Raw genomic sequence first — 16,213 nt, 5'->3', positions numbered from 1 at the left:
AGCACACGCAAATGCACGTATCCGATTCGTTTCCAATTTATTTCCACATATGAGAGAGGCCTGTATCCGATCTGAGAAAAACGGAATCCATGCGCTTTTGTCCTGCTTACACGTTCACCAATCATATCCGATCTGTGCCACGTGAGAGGAAAAAATCGTAATTGGGTCACTTGAACCATGCAGTGTAAAGGCGCCTTAGAGAAGATTTGTTCATATTTGTACAACATGAACACAAACTCTAAATCCTCCAGTTTCCTCACAAAGCCGTTGGCGCAATCCAGTGTATCATCATCCATTGTGTGCAATGATGTTCTCAAATGTCTGCAGGAGGCCATCATAATTGTTTGCCATAGTGCTCACTATCCGTGATGTGAAATTCCATCGAGTAGGAGCGTTGCTGAGCAACCTTGAACTGCCTGCAGACTCCAGAAAAGATGTCCTCTTTGTGGATTTTGAAAAAAATGTGGCAAATTTAGAGAGTGATGCAAACAAAAATTCTGCATTCAGGCAAGCATTTCGCCCCCTGTGACAGCACCAGATTCAGTCGGTAGGCATAGCAATGCACAAACATTGCACTGGGGGCTAGTGCTTTCTCTTCACCACGACGGACCGATAGAGCGGCCGCATAACTACGGACGCCGCTCCGATCCACCTGTCAATCACACGCTCCGATCTTCCCTCACTCGTGAACAAGACCCCAAGGTATTTAAACTCCTCCACCTGGGGCAAGGACGCCCCACCCACCGAGAGATGGCAAACTACCTTTCTCCGGTCAAGGACCATGGCCTCAGATTTAGCGGTGCTGACCCTCATCCCAGCCGCTTCACACTCGGCCGCAAACCGCCCCAATGCACGCTGGAGGTCCCGGTTCGATGAAGCCAACAGGACAACATTGTCTGCAAAAAGCAGAGAGGAAATCCTGTGGTCCCCAAACCAGATCCCTTCCGGCCCCTGGCTGCGCCTAGAAATTCTGTCCATAAAAACTGTGAACAGAACCGGTGATAAAGGGCAGCCCTGCCGGAGTCCAACGTGGACAGGGAACAGGTCTGACTTACTGCCGGCTATGCGAACCAAGCTCCTACTCCGGTCATACAGAGACCGGACAGCCCTCAGTAAGGCTCCCCGGACCCCATACTCCCAGAGCACCCCCCACAGGATGCCACGGGGGGACGCGGTCGAACGCCTTCTCCAAATCCACAAAACACATATGGACTGGATGAGCAAACTCCCACAATCCCTCCAGCACCCTAGATAGGGTGTAGAGCTGGTCCACTGTTCCACGACCAGGACGGAAACCGCACTGTGGTTCCTGAATCCGAGGTTCGACTATCGGACGGACTCTCCTCTCCAGTACCCTGGCATAGACTTTCCCAGGGAGGCTGAGGAGTGTAATTCCCCTATGGTTGGAACACACCTCCGGTCCCCCTTCTTAAAGAGGGGAACCACCACCCCTGTCTGCCAGTCCAGTGGTATGGTTCCCGACCGACACGCGATGCTGCAGAGACGTGTCAGGCAAGACACTCCCACAGCATCCAGAGACTTGAGGTGCTCAGGGCGGACTTCATCCACCCCCGGGGCCTTGCCACCGAGGAGCTCGTTGACTACCTCAGTGACTTCAGCCCGGGTAATAGACAGCCCCACCCCAAAGTCCTCACTCTCCGCTTCTTCAAAAGAAGGCGTGTCAATGGGATTGAGGAGATCCTCGAAGTACTCCTTCCACCGCCCGACAATGTCCCCAGTCGAAGTCAACAGCTCCCCACCTGCACTGAAAACGGTGCCTGGGGAGAACTGCTTTCCCCTCCTGAGTCGCCGGATGGTTTGCCAGAATTTCTTCGAGGCCAACCGATAGTCCTTCTCCATGGCCTCCTCCCAGGACCGAGTTTTCGCCTCCGCAACAGTCCGGGCCGCAGCTCGCTTAGACTGCCGGTACCTGTCAGCTGCCTCTGGAGTCTCGCAGGCCAGCCAGGCCTGGTAGGACTCCTTCTTCAGATTGACGGCATCCCTTACTTCCGGTGTCCACCACCGGGTTCGGGGGTTACCGCCGCGACAGGCACCAGAGACCTTGCGACCACAGCTCCGAGCATGGTCCACTCGGACTTAATGTCCCCAACCTCCCTCGGTACCTGTTTGAAGTTCTCCCGGATGTGGGAGTTAAAGACTTCCCTGACGGAGGGCTCAGCCAGACGTTCCCAGCAGACCCTCACAGTACGTTTGGGTCTTCCAAGTCTTTCCGGCCTCCTTCCCCGCCAGCGAATCCAACTCACCACCAGGTAGTGATCGGTGGACAGCTCCGCCCCTCTCTTCACTCTTTTTGAGCATGAGTGTACTTCTTCACTGATAACATTCACAAGGCTATCTAAAAATAAAGAAATACAAAAACTCTTCTCAGTTTGTTTATTCTACTTTTTTACTCACATCCTGTGCTTTTCGCCTTCAGATCTGCAGCTCAGATGATTTGGACGAAGGGCGAATGAAGCACAAAGAGTTTTGCTCCAAATGAAAAGACGAGTCTGGAACCTCTGTGAGTTTTCCTGCTTTTAACAAGAATATCAGACGGAAAAAAAAAAATCTGTCCTCATGTGGCTTCGTTGATTAGCAATGTTAACTATTTTTTAGTCTTCACCGTATTCATTAATTCTGATTTAAAGTTACAATGTGAAGCTTCTCAGCGAGTGTGATACATTTTGAGCTTGAGGGATGTGGACTGATTGGCAGAAGTGGTACTCGGGTGATGAGCTGGATGTTAGGGCCATCATGGACACCTGGACGCTGCAGGAGGGCTTCCCGCTGGTCACCGTGGAGGTCAAAGGGCGGGAGGTCAGGCTGAGTCGGGAGCGCTTCTCCAGGACGGACAACCCCTCCCTCACTGAAGGGTAATAAACCCATACGTCACTCCTCAATACATCCCTATTCCTTTATTCATCTCCTAAAGCCAGAACAACAGCAGTGTGATGGCTGCCTACGCTGCAACACCATCAGGACAGTAACCTCCTGCACCACACCCTACATATATCTGTTCACTTTATTTGTTTGCATATACTTTTAGATTTCTTTTTCAAAAATAACACACATTTGATCATAAAATTTATTAACATGTTTCAGTTTACTTTATTATAATTTGCTTTATTAATTTGATGTTATGCTTTGAGTTACCAGTGCTAAAGGGAACCATTGTTGCTGCTGCTGCCATCTGCTGCTGGAACCATCAAGTCAGGCCTGACACAACAATGCATGCCAGTCAGCAGAGGCCTTATATTCAGCAGGCAGCTAATTGGACTGAACCATCACCCAGTGGACAAGGAACTCTTTTTATGTTTCTTTACTTTAGTTTCCATTTTGATGGTCCTTAGTTTCATTCATTGTGGCGACAGTGGCTCAGGTGGATGAGCGGGTCGTCCAATGATCGAAGGGTTGGCGGTTCGATCCCTGCTCCCACCAGCCAAAATGTCGTTGTGTCCTTGGGCAAGACACTTCACCCTCCTTGCCTCCAGTGTTGCTCCACTGGTGTGTGAATGTGCATGAATGCTCCCGGTGATGGTCAGAGGGGCCGTAGGCGCGAAATGGCAGCCACGCCTCTGTCAGTCCGCCCCAGGGCAGCTGTGGCTACAACCGTAGCTACCATCACCAAGTATGAATGAGGAGTGAATGAATAATGGACATAATGTAAGCGCTTTGGGTGTCTTGAAAAGCGCAGATAAATCCAATCCATTATTATTATTATTATTGTGTATGTTAATTTATCGCATCTTGGACATTAGTTTAGTTTGTTCTCTGTATTTTGTCTTAGTCTTTTTAAGTTCCCCCTTGTGTGTCTAGTTGGTTTGATCAGCCACTATTTATGTTCCCCTGTGTTTGCAATTAGGAAGGTCAGTTCAATTATGTTGGTTTGTCTGTTCAGTTGTCCTCTGTTACATTTAAAAGCTTGAGTTAGTTTTGTTACTTGTTTTGTTCCTGTCCTATAAATAAAACCCTCTCAAGTGGGGCCTTGCGTTGGGCCCCTCCCGGCGCGACGGGGGGGCTGCTCTCCTGGTTGGGCTGGGGCGGCGGTCTCTTTCCCCCCATGCCTCCGTGCTCTCTGGCTCTGGGGGCCTCGCGGCGGTCCTGCTGGCCCTGGCTTGGGTGGCGGATGTGATCGCCCGGGGGGCGGTTGTTCTCTGCCTGCTGCCGTGTGGCGTTGGGGGGGTTCTAGCTGCCGCTGCTGCTGCTACGGGGGTCTTGGTGTGGGGGTGGCTGAGCACTCTCCCTCCTTCTTTTCACATTCCACCATCCATTTTAGAAGACCATAAACACTCACCTGAGCACAGGTGTTAGCTGACCTTTGCACTAATCGTTTGCATGATTGAATGAATGAAAGATTTCACACTAGATGGTTTAAAGGCACAGGTATGCGTGTGAACACTATCTGTTTTGTGTACATGTTGACATGTGGACATTTATGCAGCTACCAGGTGTGTTGATCTGACCCTGGTGCAGTGTGGTGTGGCTTAGACCAGGCCTCAGACCAGTCACACGCACATACACACACACACACACACACTGAAGGAGGAGGGTTTGGGGAAGAGACAGAGGGAGTTAAAATTGTGTGCCTTGTCTAGGTTACCCCACCTTGGTGGGACACAGCCTTGGTAAATGAACCAGGTGTGTTGATAACATTGGAGTGTGTGTGTGGACAGGCCCCGCCTCTTTGAGATTTGTACTACATTTGAACCTTACCATAATGATAAACTTCTAGTAAACTTGTTGCTTTATGCTGCTTCATGGTTTTATCCCTCCCCCTCCTATTATCACCGTCCTATCCCCCCCTCTCTAACATCCCTCTCTCTTCTTCCCTTCTTTCCTTTTCCGTCCGGTCCAACACCAAAGATTTTCAAACATGGTTGAAATTAATAAAGTTTGGCCTCAATTACAAAAGGGGTTTATTCAGACATACCTCTGGTTTGTCTGAAAATTAATAACCCCTATTGTTAAAGTAAAATATGTCCAACACAAGAGGCCCTCAGTTCTCATCTGACTGCCCAGCTGTTGGACAGGACAAGTTAAAAAAAATAAAAAGAAATCATATTTTTTTTGTGTTTTGAGACAGAGTAAAAACTATTTTATTCCCTGTAAAGGTTTGATCAATCTGTGTGTCAGCAGGTTTTTGTGGCAGATCCCGTTGACATGATCAACGCCTCCCGCTCCGTCCACCGTTTCCTTCCAAAAATGAAATCTGGTGAATGTTTGCAGACTCTTCCTCACAAACATGACTAGATATGTGAGCTCCCCCCCTCACCCTATGTCTCCTCCCTTTCAGACGTCCTGTACCTGCCAGAGGAGGTGGACTGGGTGAAGTTCAACGTCAACATGAGCGGCTACTACATGGTCCACTATGGCGGTGGGGGCTGGAACTCCATCATCTCCCTGCTGCATCACAACCACACAGCCCTGAGTGGCAACGACCGGGCCAGCCTGATCCACAACGTCTTCCAGCTGGTCAGGTCCGTCTCCTGCAGGAACACACTTCCTGTTTCATCTCCTCTGGGCGGAGTCACAGTTCTTCACAGAGTCTGGTCACTTGTTATGTGCAGTGTAGAGAAGGTGAGGCTGGACACGGCCCTGGAGCTGTCCCTTTACCTGTCCAGAGAGACGGAGATCATGGCGGTCTGGCAGGGCTTTGGGGAGCTTGTACCTCTCTACAAACTGATGGAGAAGAGAGACATGCCTGAGCTGGAGAACCAGATGAAGGTTTGTGGCGTGTCACAACGGGAGCATAAACAAAACTCTGTACTTTAAAGGTTTGAGGAGAATTGAAGAGCATGTTCACTTTAGGATTTACAATCTTCAGGAATTTGTGTTCAAATTTTGCAATATGAGTTATTTATGATTGTAAAGTGAAAATGTGTGGTATATAAAAGTAAATATAAACGTTAAAAAATTTAAATGACAGCCAAAAAAATTATTTTGTAGTATTTATGGTATTTTCTCTTCCTCTACATTTACCATCAGTTTTTTTATACTGTTCTTTTCTACAGATCATTTTGTAATAATCTCTTCATATGTTGCTGCTTTAATGCCTTTTTCTTTACATGAGCAAATTAAAAAAAGAAAGAAAAAGTCGTAAATTAAGTCAACAATTTAAACAAGGGAAATATTATTTTTTAAAAATAATCTATCATTAGTCAACAGATCGTAAAGTTGTGTCTTTCTCGTGCTTACCATTGAAAAAAGCTGAACTTCACTGATTGACGTCCCTGCTAGTGCAGATCAGTGGATCCCATATTGAGGGGTAAACCTGCATCCGCTTGTCTCCTTTAGAGCTTCATCGTGGATCTGTTCCGGGGGCTGATCGATCAGCAGGAGTGGAACGACTCTGGCTCGGTGTCCCAGCGAGTGTTGAGGAGTTACCTGCTGCTGTTCGCCTGCGTCAGGAATTACAGTCCCTGTGTGACCAAAGCCACGCAGCTTTTTAACCAGTGGAGGGATTCTGATGGCACCATGAGGTCAGAGGTCACAGCAGTGTGTAAAAACGTTCCGTCTTTAGTCTGAACTGACACTCTTGTGGCTTTAGCCTCCCTGTGGACATCACCATGGCCGTGTTTATGGTTGGAGCTCGCACACGGGAGGGGTGGGACTTCCTGTATGAGAAGTACCGCACGTCTCTGCAGATGTCGGTGAAGAGCCGCTTAAAGTGGGCCATGGCGGTCACAACGATGACGGACAAGCTTCAGTGGTGAGTCTCAGCAAATGAGTACATCGGATTTCAAGGTTACTGCACTGAAGCTAAACCTCTCCTCCTCTGTAGGATGATGGAGCAGAGCCTCAACGGGGAGGTGATGAAGACCCAGGACCTCCCAGATGTGATCATCTCTGTCGCCAGGAATCCTCATGGCTTTAAACTGGCGTGGGACTTCCTCAGAACCCACTGGCACACGCTGATTCAGAAGTCAGTGAACTCATCACGCATGAACATTTCAAACAGCAGGGATGGTACCAAAACGGTGCAGAGATATTGCAAATACAATAATAAAGCATCACTGTATAAAAACAGGCATCTCGATGCTTCATTGTTGTGCTTCGTTATGCGGCACAATTCTAGCCAACCATTTTACCTTTCCAGTTATTGTGGGCGGGCTCATATAAGGATGGGTGAGGCCGTGAGGGTGGGCGGAGCTTCAGTCAAAATGCTGAAGGCAGAGCACACATCTTACATCAAAACTTTCTAATTCAGCGTCCTGCTGAACAAGAGCACTTTGAAGAATTCTCAGAAAAAAGATCGTTGTCATGGTGATGAGCGGTAAAATCCGTGCTCAATGGAAACAGATGACTGTCAGAAAGAAGGAAATCGAGCATCTGAGACACTTTCAAACGCTCTCCTGTGCTCCTGTGTCGCTGCTTTGTCACACTTAAATGTTTTTGGAAAAAGTTGGTGATGTGTTTTTTCAATTTTTGGGGAACCGATTCGAGTACCGTTTAGGCGCCAGCTCTGTTTTTCAAAGTACCAGTTCAGTATCGGATAAAATCCCAACGATACCCATCCCTAATCCACATCAATGCTTTAAAACCAAATGATACAAAATAAACTTTATTCTGAGCACATGACACATTTCCAACAGTTACTTTACAATTCTGAATCATCCAGTAGTACTTTTTGTAGATTTTGTAGATTTTGTATAAACATCAACATATTTTGGTCTTCTGAACATATTTACATTATTTTCTTTAGTCAGATAAAATAAGGATAACAATAAAAAAGGTTATTTTTGTCTGATGAAGGAAAACAAATATCATTGCATTTATTTAATCAAGTTCTATAAAAAAATAACTTTACTCCTCTGTAAATAATTCAGTAATAATTAAAAAATGTGTTGCTAAAACATAAAAGAAATCAGAAAAAATTAAGATCTTTCTGATAATTTTCTATCAGAGGCCAAAACTTTGTTCCCAAACTGAATGTCATGTGCTGGATTAGTAGCAAAATGGCTTTCATGAGTAGAATTAAAAGAGGAAAAGTTCTTTATGGTTTGCCTGATTTTCTGGTAGCAGGACACCTCGGTTAGAATCCCGCCTGGACCCTTTCTGTGTGGAGTTTGCATCTTCTTCTAGTGCATGTATCTCTGATTAGTGCCTCTAAATTAGAAAACTAGAATGGGCTCCAGCAATTAGTCCTAGCCAGGATGGAACAGGATAATCAACGGATGGGCTAAACCTAAAAACCAACTCAGTGCTGCTGTTTTCTCCAAAGAGGAGGTCAAGATAAAGTGAAATTCAATGCATTAACATTATTCTGTGTTTAACTGCAGGTTTGACCTGGGATCCAGCACTATATCCCACTTGGTAGCCGGAGTAACCAACCAGTACTCCACCAGAGAGATGCTTCACGAGGTGAGAGATCATTTCAGGCCACTTTTGCTAGAGGACCTGGCAGATCTAATACTTTTGTGTGTCTGTGTGTTTTTTGTTTATTGCTTTGCTCTTGCGTTCAGATACGAAGCTTCTTCGACTCCCTGACAGAAGAGGCGGGTTCTCAGATGAGGTGCATCCAGCAGAGCTACGAGACCATCGAGGACAACATCCGTTGGATGGACAGGAACCTTCCTCTGCTGCAGGCCTGGCTGAACAAACATGGCAGCAGAAACCATCATCAGGAGTTATGAGGGGGGGTTGAGGGGTCACAAAAGCCAAAACAGAAGCAGGTCGATGATGGAATTTCTATATTTATACTTGATGAAAAAGGTTTTACCTGATGTATTTTTTTTGAACGGGAACTAAAGTATGAAAATTAATTTATGCCAATGGAAAGGTTTAGGGGTTTTGACAAACATAAAAATGAATTATTGCATAATTTAAATACATTTTAAGTGCATACGATTGTAGCTTAATTGGATTAAAGATTTTGATTTTTTGTGATGTATTTTAGGCACAAATTTGGGACCTGGACACTTTTTCTAAGATTGATCCTGATGTGTTTCTGTGGGTTTGTGTTAACGGTAGGTTTTGCTGTGGGGGGCTATGTTCAACAGCACTGACGTCTGAATTTCTGTGATTTTTGTTTTTATTGCACTATTTTTTTAATGCTACAAAAATTGTAAATAAAAAAAAGACTTTATTCAAAGCAGATAATTGATATTTCTGAAATATTCAGTATCAGATCATGTTTGTGATCAGTTTATCAAAGATAAAGTTTCAAACTTGATTGAAAATATTATAATTACGTTTTAGTTAGATTTTAAATGAGATACTACCTTAAGTTGAAGTAAAAATAGTTTCTAATTGCAGAAAATAATGTAAAAATGTATTATTTATAGTCATAAAGCTTTATCAAAAATGTCCTAAGTTTATAAAACATTGTTTTATATTGGATTAAGGAAAAACATAAAACTATGACAGGTTTTTTTTAGGATTTATTTTTCTGTGTGTTTTCAGTTTTTAGTTTTCTAATTTTGGGTTTTTTGTTACCTGTAGGCCATAATCAACAAACCTAAAAGTAATAAAGACTTGATTGATTCAAAACTGTGTGTATTATTTTTTATTAAATCAACGTTTCTCTTTTTAAATTCACTAAATGAAATTGTTTTTAAATGTATTTGCTCCATCTTATCTGAAAGTGTGAATAACATTTTTATATATTTGCAGATCTATATATATTGTAGAAAATGTATGTTTTAATATCTTATTCTTTATTATGTTACAGCTTTATCCTTAGTGTAAAGTATTCTTTATTATGTTACAGCTTTATCCTTAGTGTGAAGTGAACTTATTTTGAACTTTCCAGATTTATGGTCGTGTGACATTCCTTTTTGCTTTATGGTTGCAGCATCCTGTGAAGAAGCAGGATGTTCTTTGTGCAAACTTAAGTGTTTTTCATAGGTGCAATAAATATGCCATGGGCGATATCCGTACCATCTGGGTTGAAGATTCTTCCCCTGAAAGTGTGAAGATTCGTGTTCTCATGTGGAGGTTGGAGATGACCTTTGCTCTGGACACCGGTAAAAGGAACCTTGAGTTGTCCAGGAATGATTTACTCTGACCAGATGGGGACTCTTTTGATCATCGGACCGTGTGCGCCGGTCAAACGGGCCCCCGGGAGGTGGAGCGGATCCGAAGCTGGCAATCGTCAGCTATTGGCCAGAGGAAGCAGGCGGGCTATCAGCTGACGAATCAGAGCGACCAGGGGCGGAGATCCAGCGACCACGATCTTTCCGGCAGACGGAGATTCAAACACATCTTAAAAAGACTGGTTTTAAAGTTTTCCATTGTTCTTAGGAAAATCTACGAGTAATTCGCATGTAACTTGTGCGTCAGTAGATCTTTACTTGAGAATCCAGATATATCTGCATTAATGTTTTAATCTGTGCTTTAGAACTATTGTCAGGGAAATAAACTCCGTGTATTTTTAAACCGGTTGAATCCTTGTTTGTTTTACCACTCTCGACTATCGAACACGCATGGATGGAAAGAACTGAAAAACGGACGATTTCTTTCCTACAATTTATATAGATATACCGGTATATTTGCAATATCTTTTAACTGTTTATTGGTGTTTGTTTCATATTTCCAGTTTCACTGGCATTGGAAAGCTGGTTATCAGAAAGAAGACTCCATCATCTTATTTGCTGCATGTTTTCCTTTGAATAAATAAATAAATATACAAATATACAAAAAAAATATACAAAAGGTCAGTTTGTACCACAACCCAAAAGTGCCTTGAATTCACTCGGCACAAACTGATCACAATTTACACACATTTCACTGAAATCACATTTGGCCCCCATGACAACAGAGCGTACTGAAAGTCAAAAAGTACATGTTAATATATAGAATACATTTCACATATTGGAATGTCACCTATGCATAATACCATGTATTATCCCGCCCGTCTCTGTTGCTGTATGATTGTTTGTCTGCACATTCCTTGTACTTACCCCCCCTTCTTCAATCTAAATTTAGCTTTGAGAACATTTTTTTTTTAATAATTTATACAGTGTTTAACTCCAACTGGTTAAAAGGGCACATAGTAGTCAAAACTTAAGTATCCTGTAGGTGTATGACATAAATCCAACTTACATCTGGTTTAAGCTGTCATCTTAGAACATTTAAAAATGACTTGCTTTTTAAAAATTACTTTAAGTTTTTGTTCATAAAAAACGTATTTAAAAAAATAACGTAAAATCAAGTAAGCCTCAGTTACCATGGAAACACCAACATCTCCCTGTAAACACAGAAGATTACTGAATAGTGGGTTTTCTGTCATTATAACTGTGAAAATAGGTTTGAGTTAAATAATATGAAAGAATTTAATGCTGCAATATTTCCAGCCACTAATACAAATAGCCACTCATACAATCTACTCCAAAATAATGTTTATCTATAGCTTCTCTCCTCAGAGATTAATGGACAAACACCTTCACATGTTTTCTGTTGCTCAAAGAGCTGTTTCCTATATTCTCAAATGGAAATGCAATCATAAAATATTAGAACAAAGAGTAAAGGAGAGAACAACAGGAAATCAGATTTCCTGTTGTTCTAAAAGAAAAACATGAAAACTTAAAATTACAAGATTTTAAAGGATTATTAGGAATTATGTTTTAAAGAAAACTGTTGTACTTTTTGTAAAAAAAGGTATTACAAAATTGAGAGTTTGTTTGTTGAAAATGTATTTATGACTAAAAGCCTCTTCAAAGATTTATTTCTGACTTTCATCTAAATTTCCAGTCCCTTTTATACTAGATCAAACTATTTAAAAAAAAACTGTTGATACTTTATCAGATTAAGCTTTCAATGATTTAGAGATGTTGGTAAATTTACATATTAAAAAACAAATATTTTAAAATCAAACCACTTATGAAAACATAAAATATAACTTTTTTTCTGAGTCACAAGAATTCATGAAACACAAATCCCCCAAAAACTCTTTAAATGTGTAGAAGTGTTTATAAACAAGATAAAAAGCTGGAATTTTTCTTCACATTAGTTAGTGTACATATTTGTTAGTGTGACAGTTGTCTTCATGTTCATTTTATTTAAAAATGTGTTGTTTGATACACAGTTTTTGAAGAGGTGAAAAACAATGTAAACATTTAGACTGCATGAACTGTTTTTAAATAAAGATTTAACACTTTGAAACATGACGAAGAGAAAAAAACTTGACTCCACCTTTGGTGAGAATGAAGAAATGACATCTGAGGAAACGGAAAGTTAAATGACTTTGCTGAACTGAACTCAGACGCCACTGAAGGTCTTTAAATCTCTGCTGGAAAAAAAAGACTTGTGGAATATTTTCATCCTGAACTTCAAGACAGAAGCTGGTGAGTCTGAAAGACTTTGGTCAGAAATGGCTGAGAGAGCTGCTCTTCTTGAATACCTGAACTGTCACGTTTGTTCAGAGACTTTCAATGATCCTGTAACTCTGAGCTGCAACCACAACTTCTGTTGGAGCTGCCTGCAGAAGTTCTGGGAACAAACTCAGAACAAAAACTGTCCCATCTGTAAAAGAAAAACTTCTAAAGATCATCCTGCTGTGAACCTTTGCCTGAAGGAACTTGCTGACTCGTTTGCTGGAAGACAGAAATCTGAATCATCAGAGACAAAAACAGGAGAGCAGAAGTTCATGGAGGTCTGCAGGAAACATCCAGGAGAATCCAAACTCTTCTGTAAAGACGAGCAGAGAGCTTTTTGTCCTTTCTGTGAGTTTTTTCAGCACCAGAGTCACAAAGTGGTTCCTGTAGAAGAAGCAGTCAGAGAGCTGAAGGAGGAGCTGAAATCTGACTTAAAGTCTCTGCAGGACAAGAAGATCAAATACAAAACAATGGAGAAAACATACAATCAGATGATTCAACACTCCAAGAAGCAGCTGCTGTGCACAGAGACACAGATCAGAGCAGAGTTCAACAAGCTCCAGCAGTTCCTGAAGGAGGAAGAGGAGTCCAGACTGGCAGCTCTGAGGGAGGAAGAGGAGCAGAAGAGGAAGACTGTGATGGGAGAGATGAAGAGGATCCAGGAGCAGATGTCCTCTCTGTCAGAAAGTATCAGTGCTGTTGAAGCAGAGCTGCAGAAAGACAAGGAGGCGTTCCTCAGCAGTTGGAAAGACACTCAGAGCAGAGCCAGAGCCCAGAGCTCGCTGTCAGACCCACAGCTGCTCTCAGGAGCTCTGATAGATGTGGCCAAACATGTGGGCAACCTGTCCTTCAGAGTCTGGGAGAAGATGAAGGAGAAGGTCCACTTCAGTCCGGTCCTCCTGGACCCAAACTCTGCAAGCAGATATCTTTATCTGTCTGATGATCTGACCAGTGTGAGATTTGGAGAAACTTCTCAGCAGCTTCCTAACAATCCAGAGAGAAACATGTATTTTGTTTCTGTTTTTGGCTCTGAGGGATTCAGATCAGGGAAACACAGCTGGGAGGTGGAGGTGGGAGATCATCCTCACTGGAACATTGGTGTGACTAAAGAGTCTGTTAAGAGGAAGGGAGAGAGTTCTATTTCACCAAAAGATGGAATCTGGTGTTTAGATCTTGAGAATGGAAAATACACAAACGGTGATGGTCAGACTGTCACTGTGACCAAGAGTCTCCAGAAGATCAGAGTCCAGCTGGACTATGACAGGGGGGAGGTGTCCTTCTACAACCCTGAAGACATGACTCACATCTACACTTACAAAGACACTTTCACTGAGAAACTTTTCCCATATTTCAATGTTGGAGAATCTGGAGACGCAAAAACCTCTAAACTCCAAATCTGTCCGACTGATTGAGATGATTTAACTCTTTTGTCATTAAAAAATAAAAATTGATCAAACCAATGCTCTGATGTTCTTTTAGCAGAAAATTTGTATTTTTGTGTATAAAACCTTTAACCCTAAAATATTATTTTAAAACTCTGATTTGTTCATTTAAAAAATTTGTTCAGATCTTGTCCGTTCCACTCCCAACATTAACGTGGATTGGATTGCAGGAAAGCTGAAATCGCAAATGTTGATTCCATTTCTGTTTTTCTTTGTTCTTTAGTGTCTCAAATATTTTGTATCTGAATTTGATTTTCACTGCAGCATCTCTAAAATGTTCAATGACATGTTTCTGCTGTTTCTGTTCAAGTAAATGTGAATCAGCTGTTAAATCTCCTTCATGAGTCAGAAAACAGGAGCATTTCAGACAAAAACTGTTCAGTTAATGTTTTTCTCAGGTTCAGGAAGAAGAAACGGATCAGAAGAAGTTTTTTCATGTTGGAAGATGGTTTCAAATAGATTCAAGTTTCTGTGATTTATTTGATTTCTGTCAGAATTTAAAAGGCTCAAAGTAAAAAAAATGTTTTTTTATTGTCTTCACATCAAAGCATAATACTACATTGATTTAAACTTTAAAAAAGTTTTAATGGTAGATATTCTTTAAGCAGCTTTACTCTTTAGGTCTTTTTGTAATTGAATTGTTGAATTTTTGAATTATCCCACCTCCATGATCAAAATATGAAATGAATTAAATGAGAAGAGCAATAATATGATGAACACACATTTGACCTGAATTCATTTTTTTTTAAATAAATACAATCAGGAAATTGTTATTTTACAGTTTTTCTCCATTGGTTTGGCTCATTTCTTGAAACAGAAATACATTCTCAAAACAACATGGACAAACCTCCAAACCACTCTGCAATTGTTCACAACAGAATGGCATTTCTCATTAGTTTCATCAAATTGCAAATGTCTTAGTACAAGTCTCAATGTGTCAGTACATCTTTCAAATGATTTAGTACAAGTAGCCTTCATTTAGCACAGATTCCATGAATAGATCTTGTTGATCTAAACTGATTGTTGATTCTCAGTCTAATGGTTGTTCGCTCCAAAATGAGTCAGCATCATTTCATTGTGTAAGTCATCACATGCACAATAGTCTGTTCAGTTGTCTAAATCAGTCAAGAACATAATACCATGAATACGGTATATGAATCACTTGGAACATTTGATACATTTATTACAGCAATTGACAGTCAGGTGAAACTAGAACTTGACTAACGAAGGAGGATGTCCCAGGCCAGTGAGGGGGCAATATAACTATGTGTGCTGCCATATCTGAGAATGGTAAGGCCACTCACATCACCAGGCTTGGCCCATACAATACACAGAAGCTCCTCATCTTCTTTGACCGCCTTCATTTTGATTTGATCCCTGGAACTGAGAGAGGTCTCGTAGGGCCTCACCTACCACTATATGTTATTGTATGGGAATATGTGAATTTCCACCATGGCCCGCCCATCAGGGCCTGGTTCACTACTCATCCAAGGATGTTCATAGTTTTCCTACCACCTTACTCTCCTTTTCTCAATCCTATTGAGGAGTTTTTCTCCACTTGAAGGTGGATAGTGTATGAACATCGAGCTCAAGATCAGAGGTCCCTGCTCCATGCCATGGATGCTGCGTGTGAGGATGTTGCAGGAGATCAGTGTAGGGGATGGTTGCCACATGTACGCCGTTTCTTCCCTCGTTCCATCACAAGGGCGAAAATACGCTGTGATGTGGACGAGAATCTGTGGCCAGACAGACAGCAGAGTGTGGACGGCCAGCAGGGTGAGGACGCTGGCCAGGAGAGGGAGGGTGATGGGAGGGTGAGGACAGCGACCAGTGAAGAACTGTTGGTTTTGAAACTCAAGCATGTGCTTGTCTTGCCCACTTAAGCAGGATGCTCACGATCTTTGAACTTGTGCAGAAGATGGATACCAACTTGGAGCGTATTTCTGCCCGAATTGAGGCAAGACTGGTCTAAATTGCCCACTTTTCGGATCAAATCTGCCTCGAATAGCTGTACCAGCCAAGGACACAGCCGGCAGAGCAAACAACCTGCTGGCGCCAGGAAAAATCTAATCTAATCAGACCCCCCCTTTGAGCTGAGGACTTCTGTCCTTGACTCCAAGAAAACAAGATATTCGCTTCCAGAGTGTGAAGACCGCTGTTGTGTTGAAGGTTGATGCTGCCTCGCAAACCCCCCCCCCCCTGACCTCGGTGCCGCCCCCCGCTGTGAACACTGAAAACCAGTACAGTTACCATTGTCAATAAAGGACTGAACTACAACTGAAAGGTGGACATGAGGGATATTTCAATGGTCCTCTGCTATAGTGACAAAACATCTAATCATTTTGACCTGAGGTGCTTACACAATGCCAAAGGGATGAAGTATTTTGGGGGCACTGACTGTTTAGATGAGAAGGAAATTTAGTTTTGACACATGAGTGAATTGTTTTGGGAGAGAAA

The 16,213-nt window shown here is 42.5% G+C and overlaps 2 protein-coding genes across 2 annotated transcripts; both read left to right on the top strand.

The window, feature by feature from the left end:
* The first annotated feature begins 5,068 nt into the window (after positions 1 to 5,068).
* LOC111947888 (endoplasmic reticulum aminopeptidase 1-like) lies at positions 5,069 to 8,806 on the top strand. Its single transcript, XM_078953276.1, has 8 exons — positions 5,069 to 5,212; positions 5,294 to 5,477; positions 5,568 to 5,724; positions 6,295 to 6,479; positions 6,548 to 6,709; positions 6,782 to 6,922; positions 8,280 to 8,361; positions 8,463 to 8,806. Exons 1-8 carry the CDS (start codon positions 5,161 to 5,163, stop codon positions 8,631 to 8,633), a joined length of 1,134 nt encoding a protein of 377 aa, XP_078809402.1. The 5' UTR covers positions 5,069 to 5,160; the 3' UTR covers positions 8,634 to 8,806.
* A 1,785-nt stretch (positions 8,807 to 10,591) lies between these two features.
* On the top strand, positions 10,592 to 13,774 carry LOC111947872 (nuclear factor 7, ovary-like). Its single transcript, XM_023958247.2, has one exon. It carries the CDS (start codon positions 12,311 to 12,313, stop codon positions 13,724 to 13,726), a length of 1,416 nt encoding a protein of 471 aa, XP_023814015.1. The 5' UTR covers positions 10,592 to 12,310; the 3' UTR covers positions 13,727 to 13,774.
* Positions 13,775 to 16,213: the final 2,439 nt, after the last annotated feature.

The sequence above is a fragment of the Oryzias latipes genome, chromosome 9, assembly GCF_053564925.1.
Source record: "Oryzias latipes strain Hd-rR chromosome 9, Olatipes_Hd-rR_3.1".
Classification (NCBI taxonomy): domain Eukaryota; kingdom Metazoa; phylum Chordata; class Actinopteri; order Beloniformes; family Adrianichthyidae; genus Oryzias; species Oryzias latipes.
This window is presented reverse-complemented; position numbering and strand designations above follow the sequence as displayed.

Excerpts from the sequence above, each read along its gene's own strand:
- LOC111947888 (XM_078953276.1), top strand. The coding sequence starts at position 5,161 with ATGATCAACGCCTCCCGCTCCGTCCACCGTTTCCTTCCAAAAATGAAA. Across the intron at positions 5,725-6,294 it reads AGCTGGAGAACCAGATGAAG|AGCTTCATCGTGGATCTGTT; the intron begins GTTTGTGGCGTG and ends TGTCTCCTTTAG. Across the intron at positions 6,710-6,781 it reads ATGACGGACAAGCTTCAGTG|GATGATGGAGCAGAGCCTCA; the intron begins GTGAGTCTCAGC and ends CCTCCTCTGTAG.
- LOC111947872 (XM_023958247.2), top strand. The coding sequence starts at position 12,311 with ATGGCTGAGAGAGCTGCTCTTCTTGAATACCTGAACTGTCACGTTTGT.